Genomic DNA, 14,502 nt, shown 5'->3' on the forward strand with positions numbered 1-14,502 from the left:
GCACCTGTAAATATCTACGCACCCAACATAGGAGCACCTAAATATATAAAGCAATTATTAACAGACATAAGAGGAGAAATAGACAGTAACACAATAGTAGGGGACTTTAACACTCCACTTACACCAATGGATAGATCGTCCAAACAGAAGATCAATAAGGAAACACTCTCCTTAAAGGACACATTAGACCAGATGGACTTAGTAGATATATACAGAACATTCCATCCAAAAACCACAGAATACACATTCTTTTCAAATGCCCATGGAACATTCTCCAGGATAGATCATGTATTAGGCCACAAAACAAGTCTCAATAAATTTAAGAAGATCTAAATAATACCATGCATGTTTTCTGACCACAAAGGTATGAAACTGGAAATCAACTACAGAAAGAAAACCAGAAAAGCCACAAAAATGTGGAGATTAAACAAAATGCTACTGAACAACGATTGGGTCAATGAAGAAGTCAAAGAAGAAATAAAAAAATTCCTGGAGACAAATGAAAATGAAAACACGACTTGCCAAAATCTGTGGGATCCAGCAAAAGCAGTTCTACGAGGGAAGTTTATAGCAATTCAGGCCTACCTCAACAAAGAAGAAAAATCCCAAATAGACAATCTAAAAGCACACCTAAAGGTACTGGAAAAAGAACAACAAACAAAGCCCAAAATCAGCAGAAGGAAGGAAAAAATAAAAATCAGAGCAGAAATAAACAAAATAGAGACTAAAAAAACAATAGAAAAAATTAATGAAACCAAGAGCTGGTTCTTTGAAAAGATAAACAAAATTGACAAACCCTTAGCCAGACTCACCACGAAAAACAGAGAGAAGCCTCAAATAAATAAAATCAGAAATGAAAGAGGAGAGATTACAACGGACACCTCAGAAATACAAAAGGTAATAAGAGAATACTATGTAAAGCTAGACGCCAACAAATTGGACAATCTAGAAGAAATGGATAAATTCTTAGAAACATACAACCTTCCAAAACTGGACCAAGAAGATGTAGAAAATTTGAATAGACCAATCGCCAGTAAGGAGATCGAAACAGCAATCAAAAACCTCCCCCAAAAATAAAAGTCCAGGACCAGATGGCTTCCCTCGTGAATTCTACCAAACATTCAAAGAAGACTTACTACCGATCCTTCTCAAACTCTTCCAAACAATTGAAGAGGAGGGGAGGCTTCCTAACTCCTTCTATGAAGCAAACATTATCCTGATATCAAAACCAGACAAGGACAACACACACACAGAAAAATTACAGGCCAATATCACTGATGAACATCGATGCAAAAATTCTCAACAAAATACTAGCAAATCAAATACAACAATACATTAAAAAGATCGTACATCATGATCGAGTGGGTTTCATTCTGGTGATGCGGGATGGTTCAACATCTGCAAATCTATCAACATGACACACCACATTAACAACATGAAGAATAAAAAGCACATGATCATCTCAAAAGATGCAGAGAAAGTATTTGACAAGATACAGCATCTATTTCTGTTAAAAACTCTAAATAAAATGGGTATAGAAGGAAAATACCTCAACATAATATAGGCCATATATGACAAACCCGCAGCAAATATCATTCTCAATGGAGAAAAACTGAAAGCTATCCCTCTAAGAACAGGAACCAGACAAGGATGCCCACTGTCACCACTCTTATTTAACATAGTATTGGAAGTCCTAGCCAGAGCAATCAGGCAAGAAAAAGAAATAAAAGGGATCCACATAGGAAAAGAAGAAGTGAAACTGTCACTCTTTGCAGACGACATGATTTTATATCTAGAAAACCCTAAAGAGTCCGCCAAAAAACTTTTAGAAATAAAGGAATACGGTCAAGTTGTGGGATGCGAAATCAATGTACAAAAATCGGTTGTGTTTCTATACACTGACAACGAAGTACCAGAAAGAGAAATTAAGAATACAATCCCATTTACAATTGCAACAAAAAGAATAAAATACCTAGGAATCAACTTAACCAAAGAGGTGAAAGATCTGTGCACCGAAAACTATAAAACATTGTTGAAAGAAATGGAAGAAGACACAAAGAAATGGAAAAATATTCTGTGCTCTTGGATTGGAAGAATTAACATTGTTAAAATGTCCATACTTCCTAAAGCAATCTATAGATTCAACGTAATCCCTATCATAGTTCCAACAACATTTTTTATAGAAATAGAACAAAGAATCCTAAAATTTGTATGGAACAACAAAAGACCCTGAATAGCCAAAGGATTCCTGAGCAAAAAGAACAAAGCTGGAGGTATCACACTCCCCAATTTCAAATTATACTACAATGCCATAGTAACCAAAACAGCATGGTACTGGCACAAAAACAGACACACAGATCAAGGGAACAAAATTGAGAGCCCAGAAGTAAAGGCACATATTTATGGACAGCTAATATTCGACAAGGGAGCCAAGAGCACACGATGGAGAAAGGAGAGTCTCTTCAGTAAATGGTGTTGGGAAAACTGGACAGCCACATGCAAAAGAATGAAAGTAGACCATTCCCTTACACCATGCACAAAAATCAACTCAAAATGGATTAAAGACTTGAATGTAAGACCCGAAACCATGAGACTTCTAGAAAAAAACACAGGCAGTACGCTCTATGACATTGGTCTGAGCAGCATATTTTCAAGTCCCATGTCTGACTGGGCAAGGGAAACAAAAGAAAAAATGAACAAACGGGACTACATCAAAAGCTTCTGCACAGCAAAGGAAACCATCAACAAAACGAAAAGACAACCTAACAATTGGGAGAAGATATTTGCAAACCACATATCAGATAAGGGGTTAATATCCAAAATATACAAAGAACTCATACAGCTCAACAACAAAAAAACCAACAATCTAATTAGAAAATGGGCAAAAGATCTGAACAGAGATTTCTCCAAAGAAGAAATACAGATGGCCAACAGGCCTATGAAAAGATACTCAACATCACTAGCTATCAGGGAAATGCAAATCAAAACTACAATGAAGTATCACCTCACTCCAGTCAGAATGGCTATAATTAACAAGACAGGAAACAACAAATGTTGGAGAGGGTGTGGAGAGAAGGGAACCCTTGTTCACTGCAGGTGGCAGTGCAAACTGGTGCAGCCACTATGGAAAGCAGTATGGAGTATCCTCAGAAAATTAAGGATAGATCTACCATATGATCCAGCTATTCCACTGCTGGGTATTTATCCAAAGAGCTTGAAAACACAAAGGCATAAAGGTACTTGCACCCCTATGTTCATTGCGGCATTATATACAATAGCCAAGACTTGGAAGCAACCTAGGCGCCCATCAAGGGACGAATGGATAAAGAAGAAGTGATATTTATACACGATGGACTACCACTACTCAGCCATAAGAAATGACGAAATCCAGCCACTTGTGACAACATGGATGGACCTTGAGGGTATTATGCTGAGTGAAATAAGTCAGAGGGGGAAAGTCAAATACCATATGATCTCACTCATAAGCAGAAGATAAAAACGAGAAAAAAAAAAAAACAATGCATAGCATTGGAGATTGGACTGGTGGTTACCATTGGGTAAGGGGGAAGGGGGACAGGCAAAAGGGGTGATTAGGGTCACATGTGAGGGGATGCACTATAATTAGTGTTTGGGTGGTGAACATGATGTAATGTATAAAGAATTCGAAATATGATATACATCCGAAAAAAAATTTAATAAAAGGCTAACAATTGGAAAAAAAATCCACCAAAAGTAAAATAATGATCTTCCATCTTAGCAAAACGCATGGGTAGTCTTTATATTTACCTCCTCTTTTAGAACTGTGCCACCAAATAATTGAAAAAACTCCTAGGTGGTACAAAAAGATACTGTGATTATAACCCAATTTCATTACAAAGCATTTTAAAGACTCTAATTATTTAAGTTGAAATAATATGTAAAAATACTCAAGTAGATGACTTGGAGGGCAATATGTTCCCATATGCTGAAAATGAACAAACAATTGAAGGTTCTCTGTCAACTCCTCCATGTGGTGGGAACCCCACTGCCTTTACAAGAACTCCCTTACAGATCTCAACACAGGCTATGACACATGGCTCGAATAAGAGTGCCAATGTGACTATTAGTAAAGCTGAATTTCTTTCTTACTTTTTTTTTTCATTATTAAGTTGAGAACTTTAATCTTTTCACTTAAAGGAAGCACTTTGTGGCTTCTCTTTGGCATATCCAAATTACCAGCATCACTGCTCTTGTACTTTGAGGCCATTATTAAGCAAAATAAGGATTACGTCAACACAAGCACTGCAATACTATGACAGTAGATCTGATAACCAAGATGGCTACTAAGTGACAAATGGGCAGGTAATGTATACAAGATGGACACACTGGACAAAGGGATGATTCACGTCCCAGGCAGGTTGGAGCAGGATGGTGTTCCTCTAAGACCAGGAACAAGGCAAGGATACACTCTTTTCCACTTCTATTCAGGATAATATTGGAATTTCTAGACAGAGCATTAGACAAGAAAAGGAAATAAAAAGTACTCAAATTGGAAAAGAAGAATTTAAAATTACTCTGTTCACCAATGACAAGATTTTATATGTAGTAACCCCTAAAGATTACACACACACCCCCAAAAAATCTGTTAGAGCTAATAAAAGAATTCATCAAAGTAGCAGGATACAAAGTCAACACACAAACATCAACTGCATTCTGTGACTAATGATGAATAATACGAAAAGGAAATTATGAAAACAATTTCATTTAAAACGAAATCAAAAAGAATAAAATACTTAGGAACTAACTTAACCAAGGAGAGGAATGACTTGGACAATAAAAATTACAAAACATTGCTGAAATTCAGAAGACATAAAGTAAAGGGAAACACGTCGCATGTTCATGGATTAGAAGACTTAATATTCTTAAGATGTCAATACTACCCAAAGCAACCTACAGATTCAGTGCAATATCTATAAAAATTCCAATGATGCTTTTTGCAGAAATAGAAAAATCCATTCTAAAGTTCATATGGAATCTCAAGGGACCTCACATAGCCAAAACAATTTTGAAAAAGAATGGACCTTGGAGCACCACAATTCCTGATCTCAGAATTTACTACAAATCTGCAGTAATCAAAACGGTGTGGCACTGGCATAAGGACAGGCATATAGACTAATGGAATAGAACAGGAAGCCCAGAAATAAATAAGAAGCCCATCACATTTATGGTAAAGTGATTTTTGACAAGGATGTCAAGACCATTCAATAGGTAAAGGACAGTACTTTCAACAGATGTTGCTGGGAAAACTCAATATCCATATGCAAAAGAATGAAATCAGACCCTTATCTAACATCATACACAACAATAACTTAAAATGGACCACAGGCTTAAATTTAAGACCTAAAAGTATAAAACTCTTAGCATAAAATATAGGGCAATTTCATGACATTGGATTTAGCCTTTTTTTTTGATAGACACCAAAGACACAGGCAAAAAAAGAAAAAAATAGACAAATTAGACTTCATGAAAATTTTTAAAAATTTGTGCATCAAAGGACAATATCAACAGGATGATAAGGCAATCCACAGAATGGGAGAAAATATTTACAGATCATATATAATGATAATGGATTAATATCCAGAATATAGAGAGAAGTTATAAAACTCTACAACAATAAAACAAACAACCCAATTAAAAAACAGGTAAAGGAGTTGAATAGACATTTCTCCAAAGAAGATAAATAAATGGCCAATAAACATGTGAAAAGATGCTCAACATCACATGGTTATTAAGGAAAGGCAAATCAAAACTACAATGAAATACAACCTCATACCCATTAGGATGGCAACTATAAAAAAAAAAAAAACGGGTCTGGCAGGTGGCATAGCGGTTAAGTTTGCACGTTCTGCTTTGGCAGCCTGGGGTTTCCTGGGTTCGGATCCCAGTGTGGACATGGCACTGCTTGGCAAGCCATGCTGTGGTAGGCGTCCCACATAGAAAGCAGAGGAAGATGGGCATGGATGTTAGCTCAGGGCCAGCCTTCCTCAGCAAAAAGAGGAGGATTGGTGGCAGATGTTTGCTCAGGCCTAATCTTCCTCAAAAACAACAACAACAACAAAAAAAAACAGGAAAATAACAAGTGTTGACAAGGATGTGGAGAAATTGGAACCCTTCTGTACTGTCGGTGGGAATGTAAAATGGAGCAACCATTATGGAGAATAGTATGGAGTTTTCTCAAAATTTGAAAATAGAACTACCATATGATCCAGAAATTCCATTCTTAGGTTTGCATCCTCAAAAATTGAAAGTGGGTTCTCAAAGAGATATTTGTCCACCCATGTACATAGCAGCATCTTTCATAATAGCTAAAACATTGAAGCAACGCAAGTATCCATTGATAGCAATATGGATAAGCAAAATGTAGCATATACATACAACGGGATATTATTCAGACTTAAAAAGAAAGAAAACTCTGATATTTACTACAACGTGGATGAATCTTGAGGCCATTATGCCAAGTGAAAGAAACTAGCCACAGAAGACAAATACCAAATGATTCCACTTATATAAGATATTTAGAGTAGTCAAAATCATACAGACAGAAAGTAGAATGGTGACTACCATTGGCTAAGGAGTGGGAAAATGGGGAGCTAATGTTTAATGGGTGTAGAGTTTTGGTCTTACAAGATGAAAAGTTATGGAGATGGATGATGGTTACGGTTGCACAACATTATGAATGTATTTAATACCACTGAACTTTGCACTTAAAGATGACTATGGTGGTACATTTTTTCCAAGTAATTTTATTGAGATTATAATGGTTTATAATATTGTGTAATTTCGGGTGTGCATTATTGTTTATCAATTCCTGAATACACTTCATCGTGCACACTCACAGTAGTCTAATTTTTACCCATCACCATACATGCATGCCTGTTTGTCCATTTTGACCAACCCCCAGCCCCCTTCCCCTCTGGTAGCCACTAATCTGTTCTCTTTATCCATGTACTTGTTATCTTCCACGTATGAGTGAAATCATGCAGTATTTGTCTTTCTCTACCTGGCTTATTTTCTTAACATCATAACCTCAAGGTCCATCCATGTTGTTGCAAATGGGATTATTTTGTCTTTTTCATGGATGAGTAATATTCCATTGTATATATATACCACATCTTCTTTATCCTTTCATCTGTAGAAGGACACTTGGATTGCCTCTACCTCTTGAATATTGTGAATAATGCTGAAGGGAACATAGGGATGCATAAATCTCTTTGGATCATTGATTTCAAGTTCTATGGATAAATACCCAGTAGTGAGACAACTGGATTGCATGATATTTCTATTTTTAATTTTTTGAGAAATCTCCATGTTTCCCATAGTGGCTACACCAGTTTGCTTTCCCACCAACAGTGTATGAGGGTTCCTTTTACTCCACATCCTCTCCAACATTTGTTTTTTGTCTTTGTAATTATAGCCATTCTGACTGGTATAAGGTGATCCCTCATTGTAGTTTTGATTAGCATTTCCCTGATAATTAGTGATGTTAAACATCGTTTCATGTGTCTCTTAGCCATCTGTGTATTTTCCTTGGAAAAATATCTGGTCATATTCTCTGCCCATTTTTTGATCAGGTTGATTCTTTTTCCCTTGTTGAGTGTATGAGTTCTTTACATATTTTGGAGATCAACCCCTTGTCTGATAAATGATTTGCAAATATTTTCTCCTGGTTGGTGGATTGTCTTTCTGTTTTGCTCATGGTTTCCTTTGCCTTGCAGAAGTTCTTTAGTCTGATGTAGTCCCATTTGTTCATTTTTTCTATTGTTTCCCCTAGCTGTGTAGAAATGGTATTCAAAAATATGCTGCAAAAACCCGTGTCAAACAGTGTGCTGCCTGCACTTTCTTCTAGGAATTTTATTGCTTTGGGTCTTACATTCAAGTCTTTAATCCATTTTGAGATAAATTTTTGTGTATGGTGTAAGATAATGGTCTACTTTCATTCTTTTGCATGTGGCTGTCCAGTTTTTGCAACACCATTTATTGAAGACACTTCCCTTTTTCCATTGTATGATCCTGGCTCCTCTGTCAAAGATTAACTTTCTATAGATGTGCAGTTTATTTCTGGGCTTTCAGTTCTGATCCATTGATCTGTTTCTCTGTTTTTGTGCCCATTCCATGCTGTTTTGATTACTATAGCTTTGTAGTATGTTTTGAACTCAGGGATTGTGATGCCTCCAGCTTTGTTCTTTTTTCTCTGGATTACTTTGGATATATGGTGTCTTTTGTTTTTCCATATAAATTTTAGGATTTTTTGTTCTATTTTTGTGAAGAATGTCATTGGGATTCTGATTGGGATTGCATGGAATCTGTAGATTGCTTTTGGTAGTATGAACATTTTAAGTATGTTTATTCTTCCAACCCATAAGCATGGAATATCTTTCTATTAGTTTATGTCTTCAGTTGCTTTCAATAATGTGTTATAGTTTTCAGTGTACAGGTCTTTCATCCCTTTGGTTAAGTTTATTCCTAGGTATTTTATTGTTTTTCTTGTGATTGTAAATGGGTTTATATTCTTGATTTCTCTTTCTGCTTTTTCATTGTTAGTGTATAGAAATACAACTGATTTTTTTAAACTTTCAGATGTACATCATAATATATTTCAAATTCTGTGTAGACTACATCATGTTCACCACCCAAAGACTAATTACAATCCATCAACACACGTGTGTGCCTAATCATCCCTTTCGCCCTCATCCCTCCCTCCTTCCTCTCTGTAAACATCAATCCAATCTCTGTTGCTATGTGTTTGTTTGTCATTGTTTTCATCTGCAACTTATGAATGAGATCATATGGTATTTGATTTTTTCCCTCTGACTTCTTTCACTTAGCATCATTTCCTCAAGGTCTATCCATGTTGTCACAAACGGCTGGATTTCATCCTTTGTTATGGCTGAGTAGTATTCCATTGTGTATATATACCACATCTTCTTTATCCATTCATCCCTGATGGGCACATAGTTTGCTTCAAAGTCTTGGCTATTGTGAATAATGCTGCGATGAACATACAGGTGCAACAATTGATTTTTTAAAATTGATTTTGTACTGCGCAACTTTGCTGTAGTTGTTGATTAATTCTAATAGTTTTATGATGGATTCTTTAGAGTTTTCTATATAGAGAATCATGTCATCTGCAACCAGTGAGAGTTTCATTTCTTCCTTTCCAATTTGGATTCCTTTTATTTCTTTTTCTTGCCTAATTGCTCTAGTCAAGAATTCCAGTATTATGTTGAATAGAAGCGGCATGAATGTGCACCCTTATCTTGTTCCTGTTCTCAAAAGGATGGCTTTCAGTTTTTCTCCATTAAGTATGGCATTGGCTGTGGATTTATCATGTATGGCCTTTATTATGTTGAGGCACTTTCCTTCTATACCCATTTTATTAAGAGTTTTTTTTTTATCATAAGTGGATGTTGGATCTTGTCAAAAGATTTCTCTGCATCTATTGAGATGATCATGTGATTCTTATTCCTTATTATGTTAATGTGATATATCACATTGATTGATTTGTGGAGGTTGAACCGTCCTTTAATCCCTGGAATAAATCCCAATTGATCATGATGTATGATCCTTTTAATGTATTGCTGTATTCAGTTTGCCAATATTTTGTTGAGGATTTTTGCATCTATGTTCATCAGCGATATTGGTCTGTAATTTTCTGAGGTTAAAAACTTTTAAAACATCAAAATTATAGAGCTAATAAAGGGCAGAGACAGGATTTGAACTCAGGTTTTCCTGAAACCCAAGTCCATGTTCCTAATAATAAATAATGCTGGATATTTCCTTTATTAAGTTATCTTGTGTATACAGTTAATTAAAACTTCCAGTGAACTATGTTTTGTCCCTCAGTTCCAGTGTCTCGTCCTGTCCTCACTCTCAACCCTGCTGGCACCCAGCCTGTGGTGGGAGATGTGTTGGAGCTTCGCTGTGAGGCCCAAAGAGGCTCTCCCCCGATCCTGTACTGGTTTTATCATGACAATGTCACCCTGGGGAAAATCTTGGCCCCCTTTGGAGGAGGAACATCCTTCAACCTCTCTCTGACGGCACAGCCTTCTGGGAACTACTCCTGTGCGGCCGACAATGGTCTAGGGATCCAATGCAGTGAGGTGGTAATGCTCAACTTCACAGGTGGGTTGGCGGTACCTGGGCTATAGGTTACAGTTATGTCAATAAAATATTTCTCCAACAGATTGTACAAATTCTGCCAATGTCAAAGAGTTTTGCAACATGATACCAGGGCTTGGGGCTTCTGGAGATTGGTACTGATTTCATGGAGGAGAAGAAAAGGGAATAAATTTTCATCTTAGATGCTGCCAGTCACCCTCTATGTGTCATTATTTTGAAATTTACAAATTATACCAGAGATAATTCAAGTGGAGAAATCAGAAACTGGCAAAAATCTTTCCTGATAGATCTCTAGCTCCCACCCACATAGTCTTTGCCTAGATCAAAAATATTTGCTACTGGAACTCAAATATAGGTTTTTCCACTTAGTGCCTTCCAGGAGCAAAATAATCCTTATCACTGTGGGAGTCATCTCGGGGCTGCTAAGTATCCTTGGCCTTACTGCTACTGCTGCTCTGGTGTGCAAGTTCAAGACCCAAAGGAAATCAGGTGAGTATCTACTTCTTACCCTTGGATATTGTGACTTATGCCATTGCTATAATAATTTGGACTTGTGTGGTGCATCTGATAAAGGTCAATTTTTCCCTTCAAGTAATAGACTCTCAGTTCTACTCACTGCCACTCTATAGGTAACAGTGGCAAAAATCATAAATTTTCTCAATGAAATTGTTACTCCATATGTTTAATTTGAGATTTAAATCAGATAGCAAGAGTTTGACTTCCAATTATAAATTACAAAGTTAAGTGTTTACCATTCTACCCCCAGTCCAAAGCTTACTGAGAACAAAAAGAATGAAAAATCAAGTCCTTTCTTTGTAAAAACAACAAAAAGACAATGGCCATGAGTATAAACCATGGACTTTGAGATGTATTCAAATACCTGTCAAATATAGTGAAATTTGGATAAAATTAACAAAGAATGCTGAGAATTAAATTAAAGTTTAACTTCTGATCATTTATTGATAGTATATAGAAATAAAATTTGTTATTGTAGTGTCATTTACTCTGAAATGTTCTTTGATGTTAATGTATTAATGTAATTAGTGTTAGCATGGTATTTCTTTATTCATCTTTTTACTTTTAACCTATTTGTGCCCCTATATTTAGTGCATTGTTTACAGAGAGTGTAAGTTAATTCTTGTTTTTTTATCCAAGATGACAGTCTCTACCTTTTAACTAAGGCGTTTAGATCATTTCCTAATGTGATTATTGACAGGCTCAGATTTAAGTCTATTATTTTGCTATTTGTTTCCTATTTGTCCCAACTGTTCTTTGGTTTCTTTTTTCCCCAACTTCTTTTGGATCAATGGAGTATTTTTGGATGCCATTCTATTTCCTTTGTTGGCTTATTAGTTATATAGTTCTTTGTTTTGTAATTTTAGTGGTTGTTTTAGAGTTTATAGTATACATCCCTAATGTCACAGTCTGTGTTCAAGTGATATTATTCACTTCACATATAGTATATTACTATAGTGTGCTCCATTTCTCCTCTCTGAGCTACATTGTTATTATTTTTGCAATTATCTCTTAAAGAGACTTAAATATAACTTTAAAATCTTATATATTTACTCAAGTGGTTACCACTTCCAAAGTCCTTTATTCTTTTTTGTATATCCATATTTTCATTTGATATCATTTTCTTTCTGCCCAAAATATTTCTTTTAACATTTCTTGTAGTATGGGTCTGCTGGTGATGAATGACTTCAGCTCCTGTATGTCTGTAAAAGTCTTTATTTTGCATTCATTTCTGAAAGATATTTTTGCTGGCATTGAATTCTAGGTTGAAAATATCTTTTCTTTCAGTATTTTAAAGATGTTGCTCTGTTGTCTTTTTGTGTGCATTGTTTCTGACAGGAAATCTGCTATCATTCTTATCTTTGTTCTTCTGTGGCTACTTCTTTTTATTTCCAAATTGTTTTCCATGGATCAGGAATCTTTGAATGAACTGTTTTATTTAGCACTCTGAGTGCTTGCAAGGTCTCAATACTTTATATTTTGGAATTACTAACCTTTTACTTTCTTTTTGTCTATGTGGTGTAACATGGCAACTCCTTTTCTGTCAGGCTAAATGCTTCTTTCTGTTCTCTTTTTCTCAGGGCTCATACTGAAAACCAAGAAAATAAGCAAATGAAACATTTGGATCTCAGTTTAATGAAAAAGCTTACATATTTTTTCTTAATCATGCTGGTCAAGCATTGTCTTCTTACACCTCTTTTCATGTCAATCAATGAGTTTCCATCCTGTTTCTTTGTATGAAAAATGGCATTGACATTTTGTGATTGATATTATAAAGCTACTTAGTATTGTATTAAATAACATTACATATAAAATTATGTGTATATATAATTTTCAAAAACGTGAAGAGATTGAGAACGCTAACTCCAACAGTACTCATAAAATCTGTCATTTATTTAGAGTCTATTATATGCAATTTTATAACTTGTCTAATTCTCCCAATTGTTCAATAAGTACATTTCAGTTCAATTCTACCAAAATTATTATCAACAAATTACAGATGAAAAAATGGAGATTTAGGGAAGTTAAGTAACCTTTCACATATCTATTATGAATCAGAATTAGGGCTTAACTTGAGTATTCCTAACCCTTGAGTTAGTATTCTCTTCATTACACCTTGACGACTTGTAGAAGGCTGGTCACACTTCCTACTCTCAAAGTTACTTTTCTATCTCATTGCCTATCCAGGATATCATTTATTAATCAGTGGCATACTAGAAGTGCAGACATTAGAACACCAATGTTAAAGTTGATAATGTTCAAAAAACCGATTGCTCAGTCAACACAACACCAAACAACACCAGGGAAGGAAAGATTGCCAATCATCACTTTATGTGATCCGTGAGGGTGTGAGCTCTGGAGGTTTTGTCCTCAGATCTAGGAGAAATGTTGTTTTAAATATCAAATTCAACTAAGGAATTCTGAGAGTCCACCAATCAGAAGTTCGCTGCCATTCTCATCTCAAAATCTTGCCTACTGTATTTCCCTCATAGTAAAGTCTTCCTTCTCATTATTGACCAGACGCTCAGGGAGGAGTTCAGGACTTCCAAATTTTCCTAAAAATGAAGAGTTTGATTCCTCAAGCCTGAACATATTCTACAAGTTACCTAAGGGAATGATAAACTTATTCACTCTGTAATTAACTGCATTGATTACAATTCCAGTAATGACAAATATCAAGAATTTGGCAAGTAAATTAAATTCTCCAGACCCTAGTTTCTTTAGCTATGTAATGGTCATAATAATAGCGTCTATCTTTTAGGTGCCATGAGACGATCTATGTAAACTGCTTAGCACAGTGCCTGGACTATATATCTTCAGTGAATATTAGCTTGTACTATAAATAGCAATGTTCTGGGTCTGTTTTCTCTTTTACGAATGAAGAGATAGACTGAGTCTAAGAAGCTTCCTGAGACTTAGCTAACCTGCCCACAAGGGAGGATATTGGTTGCTGATTTATGTGGATTGCAATTGTTCTGAGGAGAGAGGTACAAGCCAGATTCATGCTCATATACCTCTAGCTTAACTCAGGACACCTGGTTCCTAAAGACAGGATTTGTAGAATCAATCAGTCATTTTGCATGGGAGGTAAGGATGAGTATGTTTACTGTGGGCAATAACTTGTGTTCTCTATGCCTGGTGAAACAGATATAGAGCCACAGATAAATAGGTAAAAGACAGGGATGGGAAACTTGGAGGACGCGTGTACTGAGTCAGGCCAGAAAGATCTCAATATTTCAGTGGTGAAGGAAAACTGCCGTATTTTCAAGGCTGGTGGATAAATCTTACAGATTAGATTTACATGTAATCATCTTTTGTAAAACTGTCAATTTGTCATTCTTTTATTCCTCAATGTACATGCTTTAATTTGTTCAGTTGTTTTACAAATTGATATTGAATATTTTCAAGATTTTAGGTATGGGAATGCAAAATAATTAAGACAAGGTTTGCGGCCTCATGTTACACACTGATTCATTAAGGAGAAAGTTAGAGACAAATATAGAAATAAATAATTATAGTACAATATAGTAATTTAATATTTCAGGGTTCTGGGTGCATGGACATAGGTCAGTTAATCCAGCCTATTGGTATCAGGGAAAACTCTTGAGGAGGAAAGGTAAATTGGAATTGGCCAGATGAAAGAGAAGGAAAGAAGAAGTGTGGAGAAAACATTATGTACCCAGTGTTGGAATGGATGTGTAAGGGTCACTGATAAAGAGAGGTCTTAGATTATTATGGTAGTCCTAATGATTCATGCTTGTTTAAGAATTCTGTATCAGTTTTAACCCCTCTCAAGGCCTCAGTCTCCTTGTCTCTCCTCATAGGGCT

The 14,502-nt window shown here is 35.8% G+C and overlaps 1 protein-coding gene across 1 annotated transcript in view; it reads left to right on the plus strand.

Moving 5' to 3' along the window:
- The window catches only part of LOC124251505 (Fc receptor-like protein 3), a 30,865-nt gene that overhangs the window by 10,257 nt on the left and 6,106 nt on the right, over positions 1–14,502 (plus strand). Inside the window, exons 7-8 of the mRNA XM_046684375.1 lie at positions 9,883–10,161; positions 10,528–10,647. Coding sequence (XP_046540331.1) covers positions 9,883–10,161; positions 10,528–10,647 — 399 coding nt within the window. The remainder of the gene's footprint in view (positions 1–9,882; positions 10,162–10,527; positions 10,648–14,502) is intronic.

Source organism: Equus quagga, chromosome 13, assembly GCF_021613505.1.
Source record: "Equus quagga isolate Etosha38 chromosome 13, UCLA_HA_Equagga_1.0, whole genome shotgun sequence".
Classification (NCBI taxonomy): domain Eukaryota; kingdom Metazoa; phylum Chordata; class Mammalia; order Perissodactyla; family Equidae; genus Equus; species Equus quagga.